The sequence below is a fragment of the Callospermophilus lateralis genome, chromosome 4, assembly GCF_048772815.1.
Source record: "Callospermophilus lateralis isolate mCalLat2 chromosome 4, mCalLat2.hap1, whole genome shotgun sequence".
In the NCBI taxonomy this organism is placed as follows: domain Eukaryota; kingdom Metazoa; phylum Chordata; class Mammalia; order Rodentia; family Sciuridae; genus Callospermophilus; species Callospermophilus lateralis.
The window spans coordinates 122,918,004-122,933,698 of record NC_135308.1 but is presented as its reverse complement, the minus strand read 5'-3'; the positions used below and the strand labels follow the sequence as shown (position 1 = coordinate 122,933,698).

General features: G+C 34.9%; 1 protein-coding gene across 2 annotated transcripts in view; it reads right to left on the bottom strand.

The window, feature by feature from the left end:
- The window catches only part of Tbc1d15 (TBC1 domain family member 15), a 61,748-nt gene that overhangs the window by 33,020 nt on the left and 13,033 nt on the right, over positions 1 to 15,695 (bottom strand). For both annotated transcript variants that reach the window (XM_076853117.1, XM_076853118.1), the window contains exons 2-5: positions 9,675 to 9,773; positions 9,420 to 9,494; positions 7,083 to 7,221; positions 2,269 to 2,479 (exon numbers count right to left, since the gene is read on the bottom strand). In XM_076853117.1, coding sequence (XP_076709232.1) covers positions 2,269 to 2,479; positions 7,083 to 7,221; positions 9,420 to 9,494; positions 9,675 to 9,773 — 524 coding nt within the window. The remainder of the gene's footprint in view (positions 1 to 2,268; positions 2,480 to 7,082; positions 7,222 to 9,419; positions 9,495 to 9,674; positions 9,774 to 15,695) is intronic.

Sequence of the window (15,695 nt, the reverse complement as noted above, 5' to 3'; positions counted from 1 at the left end):
GGCAAAAGAAAGAGCATGTGTAAAGGACTTTAAGATATAAAAGAATTTAAGGGATTTTAGGAACTACAAAAAAAAACATGTGATAAGAACACAGCAAAGAATGGTTAAAGATGAGATTTAAGATAAAAAACAAAGCAAAGATAGAGCAGGCCCTTGTTGACCATCATAAAAAGTTCAGAATTATATTTACTGTTGCACAAAGACTCTTCTTCAAGTTAAATTCCCATATCCCTCAAATATCTTCCAAACACCATTGTGATCCTTTTCCTTACACTGGTTATCTCCACAGTGCAGAATAGTTAGTCCAGCACATTTAAATGCAGTACGGGGCTGGTATTGTGGCTCAGTGGTAGAGCGCTTGCCTAGCGCGGGCAGGACCCAGATTCGGTCCTCAGCACCACATAGAAATAAAGGCATTGTGTTGTGTCCATCTACACCTAAAAAATAAATATTTAAAAAAATAAAATAAAATGCAGTACTTAAAACTAAGCCTGCTTCTCTAAAGTATGATTTTACCAGTAAAGAGTAAGATTCCTCACCTTAGATAATATGCTTTAATTAACAGTCTCAGATCAAATGAGCTCTTGTAAGTTATACCACAACACATTATTGAGTTTACTACAGTGCTAAATGCCTCCACAGTCTCTAATGCTGCTGCTCAATCAACTGCCATGACCACCTGCTCCAATCATGACATTGCCTCTCCTGAAATCTACTTTAACTTCTCAATGGTAACCTATTCACAGCTTCTCTCTTGAAAATTAAAACCAACATACCACCAACCAAGCCTGACTTTCTTATCTTAATGGTATCAAACAGCATGCTTAGTGCCATTCAGAGGTTAAAGAAAGAAACTCAGGCCAGAAGCTATAAAATCAAATTTGATGGACTACTCCCATCCTTACATAATCTAAATCTAGTCAAGGTGCTATTAAACTCTACTATAAAGTGAAGAATTATTAACGGAGTTAACAATCATCTACTGCAGTTCTCATAAGCCAAAAACCTCAATTTCTCCCTTCTCAATTTGATTTGTGATCCAACCAATCACAAAGTCTAGTCCTAAATATTTCTCCAATACTTCTACCTTGCCTGCCACCCTCCTTGTTCCAGCCACCTTAATCTCATCTGGATAAATGGAACCTGCTGTCATGACTTAACAAAATCCTTTGTGCTCTGGTCCTTACACATATCTCTGGCCTTATACGTAACTTCAATACTTTTCTTTTCCCCACATTTTGCAGACCTATAATACCGAACTACTTTGTTCTATGATTACATCATGCTTTTGCTCTCCCTCTACTAAAGCATTCCTCCCTCTAAACTTTCACGCTAATGATTCACTATTTTTTCAGATCTCAACTTAGATGCTACTGCTTCCAGAAAATCTTCTTTGATCCTCACTTCCCAATATAAATTATGTATCCCTTCTTTAATCCTGGGAACTCCCAAAAGTAACCTGCAGTTCTTCCCTCTTAGTTCTGGGGTTTTAATTGCCATTTACTTGTTGGCATCCTTCACAAGAACATACATTCTCAGAGACTGAGTAACACACCTGTTTTGTTCATTCTCAGTGTCAAGCAAATAGCATAGTGCTTGAGAAGAAACAGACACGCCCCACCCCACCCCCAAGAAAAAACTGTTGAGAATGAGACCAAGAAAGCATATGTCCAGGTATATAAATAAGACAAGATTTTTGAAAAATGAGAAGGCTTTGTTTTCCAATTTACAAATAATTTTTCAAAAAACACAGGCTTGCCTGACTTAAAAGTTCCAACATTACAAATAAAGTTGCATTTTAACAGAAAATAAAAAGGTAAATTAGTAAATATATAATTCATAAATTACTAACACATAATTCATTCAAACAATAATATTTTTTAAGTATCTTTCTTTAGTTGTAGATGGACACAATGACTTTATTTTATTTATTTATTTTTATGTGGTGCTAAGAATCGAACCCAGTGCCTCACATGTGCTAGGCGAGCACTCTACTACTGAGCCACTACCCCAGCCCTCCAACATAATAATATTGAATTAGTCTTTTCTTTAAAACACTAATAATGTGAAAATATGTCAGACTGAAATCACTAAAATGGCAAAATATTTTATTTGGTCATTGATCCAAAGTCAATATCCCAGAAAAAATAAAGTTGTTCAAGCCCTCATATTCAAGGGCACTGAGGCCCAATGACATGTGAAACTAGCTTACTTTGGGGTTAATACAACAATCCAGTTTCAATAAGTAGAAAATAATTTGATACTTACTCACACAATACCACATATTTTTCAAGAGATTCAATCAGTAGTTTGCTATCTCCTTGATGAAAGTGCAGAGCAGGGAGTACGACGTCATCCTTTAGTCGGAATACCAAATACGACCAGCCCATACCTTCTCTGTTTTGCTTGATTGATTTCAGGTCTGTCAAACTGAACAGGAATGACCATTTGCTTTTCCCATTTCTATGACTCGGAGCATCTTAAAAACAAGAAAGTGGGGCAAAATATTTTTTCACCTTTTTAAATGTACTGAGAGTGCTCTTCATGACTGCCTAAGAGAAATCTGTTAAACCCAGGGAATCATATTCATTCATGTTTCTATGGTTTCCATTTGTATTAGAAATGGCAACATAATGTTTTCCTAAAAAGAATTATTTTTAACATAACTACCCTGACACAAATAAATCCAAAAAACGTTATCCCTATGTAAAATATAAGCTTTGCCCCAAAATGACCATGACTTTGAAGCAGGCTGGCTCAATCCACATTGCAGGTCTATCATCTGATTAACTGAATAATCTGCGGCAAATAACTGAATCTCTTTGAGCCACAGTTTCTTTTCTTTTTTTTTTTTCTGTTTTTTTTTTTTTTTAAGAGAGAAAGAGAAAGAGAATTTTTTTTTAAATATTTATTTTTTAGTTTTCGGTAGACACAACATCTTTATTTTTTATTTTTATGTGGTGCTGAGGATCGAACCCAGCGCCCTGCACATGCCAGGCGAGCGCACTACCGCTTGAGCCACATCCCTAGCCCCAAGCCATAGTTTCTTTAGCTATAAAATGGAGATAATTATAGTTACCTTCCAATACTATCCCAATAATTAAGAGAGAATACTTGTCAACTAAGTGCTACAGGCCAAGTATATAACAAATAAGTGTTAATCTTTCCCACTCCGTACAAAAAAAAAGAGTAGCATAATTCTCTTAAGAAAATCATTTCATCTTTAAAAAATTTTTATTTATTTACTTCCTTTTGTAATAATCTTTAAGAGATTATACTGATAATGAAGATAAGCATACTTATTTAACAACATCAACAACATTGGAGTGACTATACAGACACTTTGTTTCCCCCCCACCCAACCAACCCCCCCCCAAAAAAAAAAAAACAGTGGGGGATTAAGGATGAAAAGATGAGAAAGCTTCAATAAGAAGGAAATTCAGGGCTGGGGTTGTGGCGCAGAGGTAGAGCACTCGTCTAGCATAAAAATAAAAAAATAAAGATATTGTGTCCACCTATAACTAGAAAATAAATATTTAGGAAAAAAAGAAGGAAATACACTTGATCATCTTGCTAAATCAACTTTCTGTTAAATTAAGACCTCAGTTCAAACCAAACTATAGTTATGTAAAATCTAGCATTTCTGAGTATGTTTACAGAATTTAAAATCCTATGGGCTGTGGTTGTGGCTCAGAGGTAGAGCACTTGCCTAGCATGTGTGAGGCACTGGGTTCGATCCTCAGCACCACATAAAAAGAAAATGAAGATATTGTGTCCACCTAAAACCAAAGTAAATAAATAAATATTTTTTTAAAATAATAAATAAGATCGTAGGTTCAGAAATATTTTCATAACTGTTCACAAATCAAAGATTAACTATTAAAATAAAAAATTATAAAAGGAAAGCAGTATTTTTGTTAATAACACTAATACCAATAATTAATTTCTAATCTAAATTAATTTATTTTAATAATTTAACTCAAAAAATAGCATGTCATGTCTCTAAAATTTTAAACTTTTCTGTTATTTGAGAAGAAATGTCACATTATTATCTTGCTACTCAAGATTTTTATGAATTGTCTCACATAATCATAATCAATTCCATAAGGATAAACTACATAGAAGACAGCTGCCTCTAAGACTTGATCAAAAGACCAATCAGTGTTGACCTGCATGTATGTCAGCTTCTCATCTAATTAGGAACACTATTGCTCCATCATCCCAAACAAAATTTCCTAAACTGATAAAGAGAAATCCAGCTTACAGAAATTCTATCTGCAAGCAACATAGGGACTATCATTTCATGGGCATTTTAACAAGTATCATTTGAAAGATATCCAGAAAGGCTCAAGTAATTGACCTATATTACACTGAGGTGCCTAGCTTCCACACTAGTTTGAATGGTGAACTCGTATCTAATGCTTATATTAGATTAAGTGCCATGTACCCACCTGACTACTTTACATAATGTTTCACTAGTATAGAACTCATAAACACCACTATAAGCTGATGAAGTGAGAATATTTCTAGAATTCTGACATATCCACAAATCATTTAAGTATGAATGTACCTGAACTATTCAGAAAGCATACTACTAAATTATTTACAAAGACTAAAAAATGTTTTCTAGGAAAACAGCAATGAAAAACTAGATAGACAATATTTTAAATTATTCAATTGTACCGAGAGTATTTAATCTAAATTCATCTAAGAAAATTATATGGTGAATTTAAAACAGGATATGAGTTATAGAAATTTGTGCATTTTCAAGAGTAAAGATTTTATATAAATTTTCCCTTCTGAATGGAAGAGACACATTACATATTGTATTCAAAAGGAAATACCTCACACATTTCTTCACATAAAGCTCTGACAAAGATGAGAGAAATATTAGAAGTTAATTCTACAAGTCCCTCCACTAGAAAGTAGACTTTAAGAGAATAAGAACTTTATTTTGTTCATGGGTATATCCCCAGTGCTTGAAGAGTGGCTAGCGTACAGTAGGTACCCAAAGATGCATTTTGCACTAATAATCTAATATTAAGTCAACACAAAAGTAATCTGCAAGTTATTCTGCTGCCGATAGCTACCCAGAAATAGAATTCATTATAAAGAAAAACTAAGAAAACCAAGAGATAATTTGAAATGTCCTCCCTTCTCCATAAAGAAAAGATAAGTAAGTAGTTCTAATAAACTTTTGTCACCAAACACGTAAAAATAATCTTCAACACACTGACATGGAAAAACTAAAAAGTAATACAAAACAGTTCAGTAAGTCTCCATACGTCTTGAACAGAATTAACATGAAAGGCATGACATTTTATTACCTACACACATTTGGATGTAGGTAATAGTCCTCACAGTCAAATTGTTTAAAGTTTTGTCCCAAGTTTACTTTCTGCCTTTCCAAAAAGAAAAAAAGTACAAAGTAAAAATAAAAGGTGACAAAATTAATACAAACTTTTTCCTCTGGGGGAAAAAAAAACTTAAAAAATATAAAATATTTCATAAAAAATTCTAAGAAATTTAATTTCTTAGGAATTGTTTCTTTGACTTTTATCAGTTAACAAAATAAAGTCTGTAAGTCTGTTTACTTTATAAGTCACTTTGTGTGACCAAGTCACATAAGCAGTATTTACATCTGTGGTTTTTGCTAAGCTCTGTTACACAGAAGTTCTCAACTCTGACTACATATTAAAATCACCTGAAGACCTTTTGGAAAATATAGATGCCCATGCTCCCTCTCCCAAGTCTGTATTTTGATTTTGGTTTTGTTGTTTTTTTTTAAAACCTAACCTCTCCAAGTAAATTCAAAGTATATCCAAGGCTGAAAAACCACTAATCCTAAAAAGATCTATAGTGCCAGTTTATGCTTTTCTCATCCATGTAATTCTTCATTTGTTTATAAAAATTATTTTGTTCATTCCTGTGGTCAAGTTTTAAGCATCAACAAACAAAAAATATTTCACATAACCCAATCTTGAACAAATCCTTATAATAGAAGGAGATGTCAAAAATCATCTAACCCTCAACATTTACTAAATGGTTTTATCTTTCCTTAACATTTTGTGTTCTGGTTAAGGTAAGAACATTCCATTTCAGTAGAAAGAGCAAACCCAAATGCCTTCCCACTCCCCAAAATGCAACACCAATGCATGAGCTGACTGTTAGCAATAGCTTGTGAAATACTATCTACTTCTTAATTGGGACTATTTCCTAGACATGATGAAGTGCAAGCATAACTACTAAAAGTGGGAATAATTCCACAGGCCATACATTAAAATCAAGCTTACTTAAAACTGCTAGACAAATACATGCACCCATAAATTTGGCCAGCCTTTAAACAGATAACCATGGATAATTTCTAAATTCAGGCCAAAATCATAAAGAAAATATCCTTTCTGCTACAAAATACAAAGGAATCAATATTTTTTTAAATGTGACACTTTAACTCTATACAAGAATCAATATTTTTAAAAGAAATCACAAATAAGCTGGCTACATCACAGATGGGCTACTGACATCATACTTGGTACAATATACAGTACCATATAGTATCAGTATATAAGTTATTTCCTTTATATGAATTAGCATATATAGTTATGTCAAGCTGCTAAATTGGCTCTTATTTATGTTAACAATATGAAGATAATCACCACCTAGCAAATATAAATTTAAATATAGAAAGATAAACAGTATCTTAAAATAAACAAAGGGGAGACTAAAAGGAGCTGTGAAGAGCCCAGTAAACACTGAAAGTAGAATGGTACAGTTTAGTAGTATACTCCATCTCCCTCGGTGCTTTCGGATGAGAAAACATGATATTTTAAATCCCAGGTTAAGAAAAATGTACATGAAAGACAGATGATTATTTAAAGTATTTCTATTTTTTTTCCATTAATAACTACAAAATACAACAAGTATTTTTAAATCCTTGTTTAAATATAAAAACAGAAATGAGAGTTATACATATTGAAGCATCAAATCACCCTTCTAACTGAGGAGTATTAAAGAATTTTCTTTGTATGTTTAGTAGTATACTACAGCAAACCAGTTTAAGATTTCAAAAATTTAATTCATACCTCCATTGGTATGTGGTTTCTTTTTAAATGAAACTGTATTAACCATGTCCCACTCGGCTTCATAACTGTTCAGATGTTCTGATCCTCGATGAGGTCTTTCTTTTGGGGTCTGGGTCCATTCTACAACTGAACTGGAGTCCTAAAATAATTATAACATGTAACATATTTAAAGTCTGAAACTAGAATTTAATTTCAATCCATACCACCTCAGCCTTCTATTAAATTACGTTTGTAAGTTGTGGCAGACAACCAAACACTATTGCCTATTCTTTTCTCCATCTTTTCTAAAAAACAAGAAAAGCTTGCCTACACTTCCTTACAGTTATGGTTGTCAATGATAATACATGCAGAATTCAATTCAGTGCTTCTGGAAATGCTTTGGCTTTCATAATAAAAGCTTGGTAAGGTTTCACTGTGATTGCCCAGAGAGATGAAAAGTCTGGTGGGAAAGTAAAGGTAATCAGTTTTCCAAAATAAACCTACAACTCAGGATTTATGTAGTAGGGAAAATATGTCATTTGGATAAGAATAAATTTTATAAACAAAATCTTGTATAAAGAACACATAATTTTTACAACAAAAAAAAATAATCAAATAAGCAAAGGATTTAGAACAGGCACCTCTCCAAAGAAAACACACATACGAACACATGAAAAGATGTTCAACATCATTAGTCATCAATCAAAACCATGATGACATACCACCTCAGCTATTGGTTGAAGTGTGCTGCCCTGCACCCCTAAGGAAAAGTCTTAGAATGTGATTTTATTAATCAAGTTAAAATGAGGCTATATGAATGGGTCCTAATCCAGCATGACTGATGGTCTTATTTAATCAAGTTAAAATTAGATTATTAGGCTGGTCCTCATTCAGTATAACTCATATCCTTAAGATATGAGTTGTGTTCTTTATACAAAATTTTGTATAAAGAACACATAATTTTCCCTTTATTAAGAGGGGAAATCTTAACACAGAAATGTACATATGGAAGATGATGTGAAAACATAGGGAAGAAGAATGTCATCTACAAACCTGAAACTAGAAGGAGAGGTAAGGAACAAATTCTCCTTCACAGCCCTCAGTAGGAACCAACGCTGCTGACAACCCATCTTGACTTCTGACTTCTACCCTCCAGAACTGAGGCAATAAATTTCCAATGTTCTAAGCCACCTAGTCTGTGGTGCTTTGTAACAGCAGCTTTAGGAAACTAACACAACTTCATACTCACTAGGTTTACTAAATTAAAAAAAATACCATGTTGGTGAAGATGGGAAACACTAGAATCCTCATATACTGCATTCAGGATTAGAAACTAGTATAGATGCTTTGGAAAATAGCAAATATTAAAACACAAAATAATATGAACCAAGAATTCTACTCCTAGGTATATACTCAAGAGAAAAAAAAAGTCCACACAAAAACTTGTACTCAAATATTCATAGCAGCATTATGTATATTAGCCCCAAAATGAAAACAACCCAATGTCCACCAACTAAGGAACAAATAAACAAAACGTATATTCATGAATGCATTGTTCAGGAAAAAAAAAAAAAAAAAAAGAACTGTTATAACATGGATGAACCTGGAAAACATTTTCTCAAGTGAGAGAATCCCATCACAAGAGACCATATGTTACATGATTGCATTTATATAAAATGTCCAGAATGGGCGAATCCTTAGAGACAGAAAATAGGTTAGAGATTGCCAAGAGTTGAGAGTAGGTAGGAATAAAGGGTGACTGCTAATAAACAGAGTTCCTTTGGGGGACTGATAAGGGTTCTAAAATCAGATATTGATGATGGTTTCACAACTCTATAAATATAATAAAAACTGTAAACCGTGTACTTAGAGAGGATGAACAGTATGGTATGTGGTTTTTTTTTTTTTTTTTTTTTTTGGTACTGGGGATTTAACCCAGGGGCCCTCAATCACTGAGCCATATCCCTATTTTGTATTTTATTTAAAGACAGGTTCTCACCGAGTTGCTTAGCACCTCGCTTATGCCGAGACTGGCTTTTGAACTCACGATCCTCCTGCCTCGGCCTCCCAAGCCAGTGGGATTACAGGTGTACACTACCACACCCAACGAATTATATCTAAATAAAGCCGTTATTTAAAAGACAGCATTCCCTTGATCATCTAGGGGTGGGGAGTATATGGAAATGAACCAATGGCATTTTACTATTAAGATACACCTTCAAACCTTTTTTAAGTTTTTAATTTTGAGACAGAATCTTGCTAAACTGCTCAGGCTGGCCTCAAACTTATGATTCTCCTGCCTCAGCCTCCAAGTTGCTGGGAACACAGGCATGCCCAGCTTCTTTTTTTCTTAAATACCTTTCCAGCATAGAGAATACTTGAAGAATCCAATGCATCATCCAATGGTCTCCAGTCCACTATTACTTCAGCATCCTAGAGAAAGAAAACAAAAATTAAATTTAGTATTCAACAATATGGTACATTCTCAACCCATTTACCACTCACCGTTCAATTACATAACTATATCTTAAATATTAAATTCAAACTTTCTAATAATGCCACAATAAACCCCTTCCAAAAACTATTAATATTATACATTTACTAGAATCTTACCTTTTCTAAAACACGTAATATTCCTGAAATTAAGCTGTCTTGGTCATTGGTCTTTGCACAAGATGAGTGAATATATACCCCTTCCTGTTCATATATAATCTGAAACAGCAAAAATATAATTAAGAGAAAGGTTAAAGGAAAGGTAACTTTTTACATTAATATCTCTAATTTGAATATTTTAAAGTGAAACAAGTACCTTACAAAATGTCAGAGTTCTAGTTAGCCTGTGTTCTATGTTCCTTAACTGTTAGGTGCTTTTTTGCAGGACAATTTATTTCATATATAAAATAACTAGTTTTTAAATATCTTTAGATGTATTAAACAAATGCAGCCACTATTTAGCAATTTAGTCTTAATTACCATTTGAACTCCTAAATATTCCACAAAAGAAATGTCGTGTATTTAAAAAAATAAAATCAATAAAAAAATAAAGAAATGTAATCCTTTTTACATCATCTGGTTTAAAGCATTTATTTCAATATTATAATTCTTCATTCTATATTTTAAGGGAGTAAATTTACTTATTTTTTATTTACAGCATGCCTGTTCATCATCCCAAACTGAGTACATATGCATATTAAAGTACAAAAGTCACAACTCTACAAATATCAACTACTTAAAATAGTTTAAAATACAAAAACAGATGTTCAATTAAAACTTTGTTGTTAGGATGGGATGCAGCTTAGTAGCAGAGAGCTAGCCTTGCATATGTAAGGCCTTGTGTTCAATCCCCAGCACCTCCAGAGAGGGGAAAAAAAGCTTTCATGTCACGCAATAATAGCACTGTTATAGGGCTGGGGCCTTCTCGGAAACTAAGGCAGTGCAAACGCCCAACCGCATTCAAATCAGAAAGATTTCAACATTTGCTCAGAGTAACAGGCATGATATTATTAGAAAGGGGAAACAGGCATGACATTATTAGAAAGGGGAAAAGAGGACCATCTCAATGGACAGAGTGGGTTCTCTCAGAGAGAAAACAAAGTGCCTCTCCTGCAATCCAGTTTTCAGCAAAGTTTTCAGAGAGTCTCACGCAGGTTCACCTCTTGATTTCTGACTGACAGCAGGATGACATTAGACTTTCAAGTCCCCATTGCCTCAACAACTCTAGGCCACTTTGGCCCATACTAACCAGTTCTAATTAGATTTTTTTATTTTATTTTTGTTCTTTTTGGTTATACAGGACAGTAGAATGCATTTCAACATATTATACATATACACAGTATAACTTCCTATTCTTGTGGTTGTACATAAGTGGAGTTATGAGGAGTACCTGAGGAGTACCTTTCTGTCACGGACATTCTGTTTATCAACAATCATAATTAATATTTGAAAACCTATCTCCAAGCTTATTTGAATGAAAAATTATTTTGCTACAGGGAATAATTATGATGTTAAGAGTGAATTTCAGATACATTTTAAGAAGAACAAGCTTTCAATCTCTTTAGTTTTATTCATGATCATTAATGAAAAAATTTTAATTTCAAATACTTTTTTATCAGATAATATTTTTATCATGCATTACTTTACAAAGACATTTCTACATTATCACATTTGACCTTAAACTCAGATGTGTATGATAGATATTTAAGTTGAAACTTGAAGAGAATGAACAAGATATCTAAAGAAAAATGAGACATGAAAGACAAAAAGGTGCATAAAATTCAGGAAAATAAAAATGGAAAATGTACTCAGCATACTAATAGAAGAAATTGAAGAAAGACTTTGAGGGTTTTTTTTTTTTTTTTTTTTTAGTTGTAGATGGACACAATGCCTTTATTTTATTTATTTATTTTTTATGTGGAGCTAAGGATCAAACCCAGTGCCTCACATGTGCTAGGCAAGCACTTTACCACTGAGCTACAATCCCAGATCAGGACTTTTTAAAGTATGACACAATAGCTGTGTTTTCAAAATACTATTAAAAATAGATAAAAGAAGTGCTTATGATTAAAAAAAAAAAAAACGATAGTGATCAGGGATACACAGAAGATCCCTAGAGTAGCTAGCAAAGGTCAATCTCCTGACCTGAGTAGTTCCAAATGTTAGGGGACAGACAGATGAGGACAGTGGGAACAAGAGGTTGAGAGAATAATTCTCTAAACAGGACCATGGTGCTGACCCCCAACATGCTTTCTTTTCCAAGAAGCAATTGGCCTGCAGCCCTGCCTGGCCTAAATGGACAGGATGTCACATTTCTCAGCAAACTGCCTGTAGGAGAAATGCAGGCCCAAGATAATGTTGATGAGAAGAACCCAGGAGATTTTTGTGACCAGATCCTGAAACTATGGGAGATAAAACAGTTCCTCCTAACCATAAAATCTTTTAAGAAGATATGTTTAAGAATCCAATTAGTGATGAGGGTCTCCTTTCACCATCCATGCTATTCCCCTTCTCCCTCCCTTTCCCTCCCACCCCTATTCCCTATCTGGAGGTAATCTTCCTCCCTTGCTCTCCCTTCCAACCCCGTTTTGGAGTCACCCTCCTTATATCAGAGAAGACATTCGGCATTTGTTTTTTTGCAATTGGCTAACTTCACTTAGCATAATCTTCTCTAATGCCATTCATTTCCTTGCAAATGCCATCATCTTATTCTTTTATACTGCTGAGTAATATTCCATTGTGTATAAATGCCACATTTTTCTTATCCATTCATCCACTGAAGGACATCTAGGTTGACTCCATAGTTTAGCTATTGTAAATTGTGCTGCTATAAACATTGATGTGGCTGTGTCCCTGTAATATGCTGTTTTTAGGTCCTTTGGGTATAGTTCGAGAAGAGGAATAGCTGGGTCAAATGGTGGTTCCATTCCCAGTTTTCCAAGGAATCTCCATACTGCTTTCCAAATTGGCTGCACCAATTTGCAGTCCCACCAGCAGTGTATGAGTGTACCTATACAAAATACATGTATGAAGATGCGAGTTGGTGTCAACATACCTTATATATAATCAGAGATATGCTAAATTATGATATAATGGTGTATTAAGAATTGTAATGCAAAAATAAATAATTAAAATTTTAAAAAGATATAAATATCTTTATCTCAAAAAAAATAATATCACTCATAATAAAATACATATGAGAAACTAGAAGCAAACAAGATATTCAGCAAGTGAACCATATTTTGGTATTTCCATATTTAAGAGTCACTGTGAGAAAAAAGTTGAATTAAGCAAGTCAATAGTATTGAATTGGAAATATTTACAAGAAATATGTCAAGAGTAAAAGATGCAAGTTATGGAACAACAACAAAAAAAAAGAATCCAATTAGAACCAGTTAGCATGGATCAAGGTGACCTAGAGTTGCCATGACAGTGGAGACTGGAAAATCTGATGTCACCCTGCTGTCAGTTAAAAGTTGAGAGTAGATCTGGATGAGACTCTCTGGAAAGTTCTCTGGGATCCCTAATAAAACTGGAGTGAAGGAGAGGCACATTGCCCCTCTCCTAAGAGGACCTATCTCTCTCATCTCTCAAAAATCTTTCTGACTTGATCGCAAGAATCAGGGTTGGAAGAGGTAGTTTTCACAGTGCCTGTTTCTCAGAAGACCCCAGCTCCATAACACAAGGATGTTTGCCCTCTGACTCAAAGTATGCAATAAGTGTGATTTTCTTTATCTGAGCTTTGTTTTATAACAAAAATGCAAAACCAAGCCCCACAAAAATGTAAAGTTTAAAATAGTGTTAAACTAAGTCTCAAGGGCACTGAAGGGATATTGTCAATGGAAAGCACAATGAAACTGATTAAATATGCCCCCACTACCCTTGAAATTAGGAAGATGTAAATGCTGGTCCCCAGGAAATTTATTCCTTTTTATGCCAAAGTTCCTTTTGACATGATAAGGAGGATCCAAGGAAAATAAGCAAAACCTGTGAAATTCCTGTCTTTGGTCCTAATACACACCTTCACCCATTAAAAAGCTCTCCTCATCCCAGTCCTAGAGATATCCCTTCCCAGAGATACAACTTTTGAAACAATTGTTTCTTCTATCTTCCTTCAAAGCTGGCTTTGGGAAAAAACAGTCCTCATACCAATTTGACTCTGAATATTTCTGGAGTAGCAAGCATTATTATAGTCTATTCTTCCCTTTTCAGGCAATATTAGAGCTACCATAACAATTATAGGACTTCAACTATATATTTGAGCCAGAAACAGTGGCTCATCCCCGTAATCCCAGTGACTCAGGAGGCTGAGGCAGGAGGATCACAAGTTCAAGGACAGCCTTAGCAATTTACCAAGGCCCTAAGCTACTTAGGAAGACTCTGTCTCAAATAAAAAAAGGCTAGGTGTGTAGTTCAGTGGTAGAATTCCTCTCGGTTCAATGCCCAATAAACTCCCCCACTAAAAGAAAGGAGAAAGGTAATGCTATTGTTGTGGAAGTACATGCAGACTACCAATGCCAACATAATATAAATTGCAAACGGACATAAAACTCCTCTATGGTTGTGCTGATGCTGGCATTCTCAAAATATAAGCATCTGATAAAATTCTTAAAACATCTTGCTGATAATGTCACCTTTCAGAAGGTACAAGAAAGAAGAGAATTAAACCAGACCAACAAGAAAGAAGTGATTATTATAACAAAAACCTGGAAATAAAAGGACTAATCTTAAAAGTTTACAACAGGGTTGAGGATGTAGCTCAGTGGTAGAGCACTTGTCTAGAATGTGTGAGACCCTGGGTTAAATTCCTAATACTCTGGGGGGAAAGGGAGACACGACACAAATATGGAACACAAACATTCCACCTAGGATTTGGGAGGCAGAGGGATACACAGAAGAGAGAGGTATAAATACTACCAAAAACAGAAAAGGGGGAGGGGGGCTATATAATTTTCACTTCCAGCCAAGATGCAGTGACAAGAGATTAAATTTAAATCTCTCACCAAGAAAGATCAAAGCTATGAAACATTGTTTTTCCCCATGAGGTGATGAAAGTTAGTGACTGCTGAAAAGAGAAAACAGTGAAGTGTAAAACGAACTCCTAATGTATAAAACGAAGAGCAAACCCAATGTCAGTAGACAGAGGAGGTAATCGGGAATGCCAAGACAGCTGGAGTTCATAGGACAGAATACAAGAGAGTATTATGGTTTAAATATGAGGTATACCCAAAGCTCATGTGTGAGACAATATAAGAATTTTCAGAAGTAAAATTATTAGATTATGCCAAGTAGGCAAGCAGGCAGGGTATGGTCGGAGAAGATGGGTCACTCGGGGCATGCCTTTTAGGGTTTATATTTTGTTTCTGGTGAGCAGAGCATGCTCTGTGCTTCCCAGTTGTCTGAGCTGCTTTCCTATGCCACTTCCTTCTGCCATGATGTTCTACATCACCTTGGACTCAGAGCTATGGAATCGGCCAACAATGGACTAAACCTCCGAAACCTTGAGCCAAAATAAACACTTCCTCCTTGTCTAATTATCCTTGTCAGGTCTTTTGGTCACCATGATACAAGGCTGACTAAAACAGAAATTGTTACTGAGAAGTAGAGTCAGTGGTATGATTAATCTAGCAACATGGTTCATAGGTTTTCGGAGCTGGTTTGCAGAGGGGAGAAATTTTGAAAAATTAAGAGATGCAAGCTGGACAAGCTTTAGAATGTTGTAAGGAGAGTTTAATGGATGATTCTGGTGGGAGCTCAGAAGACCAGAATGCCCATAGGAGTGTGGACAGTAAAGATGGGGCTCATTTAAGATCCTCAGGGAATAGTCCGAGAAGGGCGATAGCTGGGTCAAATGGTGGATCCATTCCCAGCTTTCCCAGGAATCTCCATACTGCTTTGCAAATTGGCCTCACCAATTTGCAGTCCCACCAGCAGTGTACAAGTGTACCCTTTTCCCCACATCCTCGCCAACACTTATTGTTGTTTGACTTCATAATGGCTACCAATCTTACTGGAGTGAGATGGTATCTTAGGGTGGTTTTGATTTGCATTTCTCTGACTGCTAGAGATGGTGAGCATTTTTTCATGTACTTGTTGATTGATTGTATGTCCTCCTCTGAGAAGTGTCTGTTCAGGTCCTTG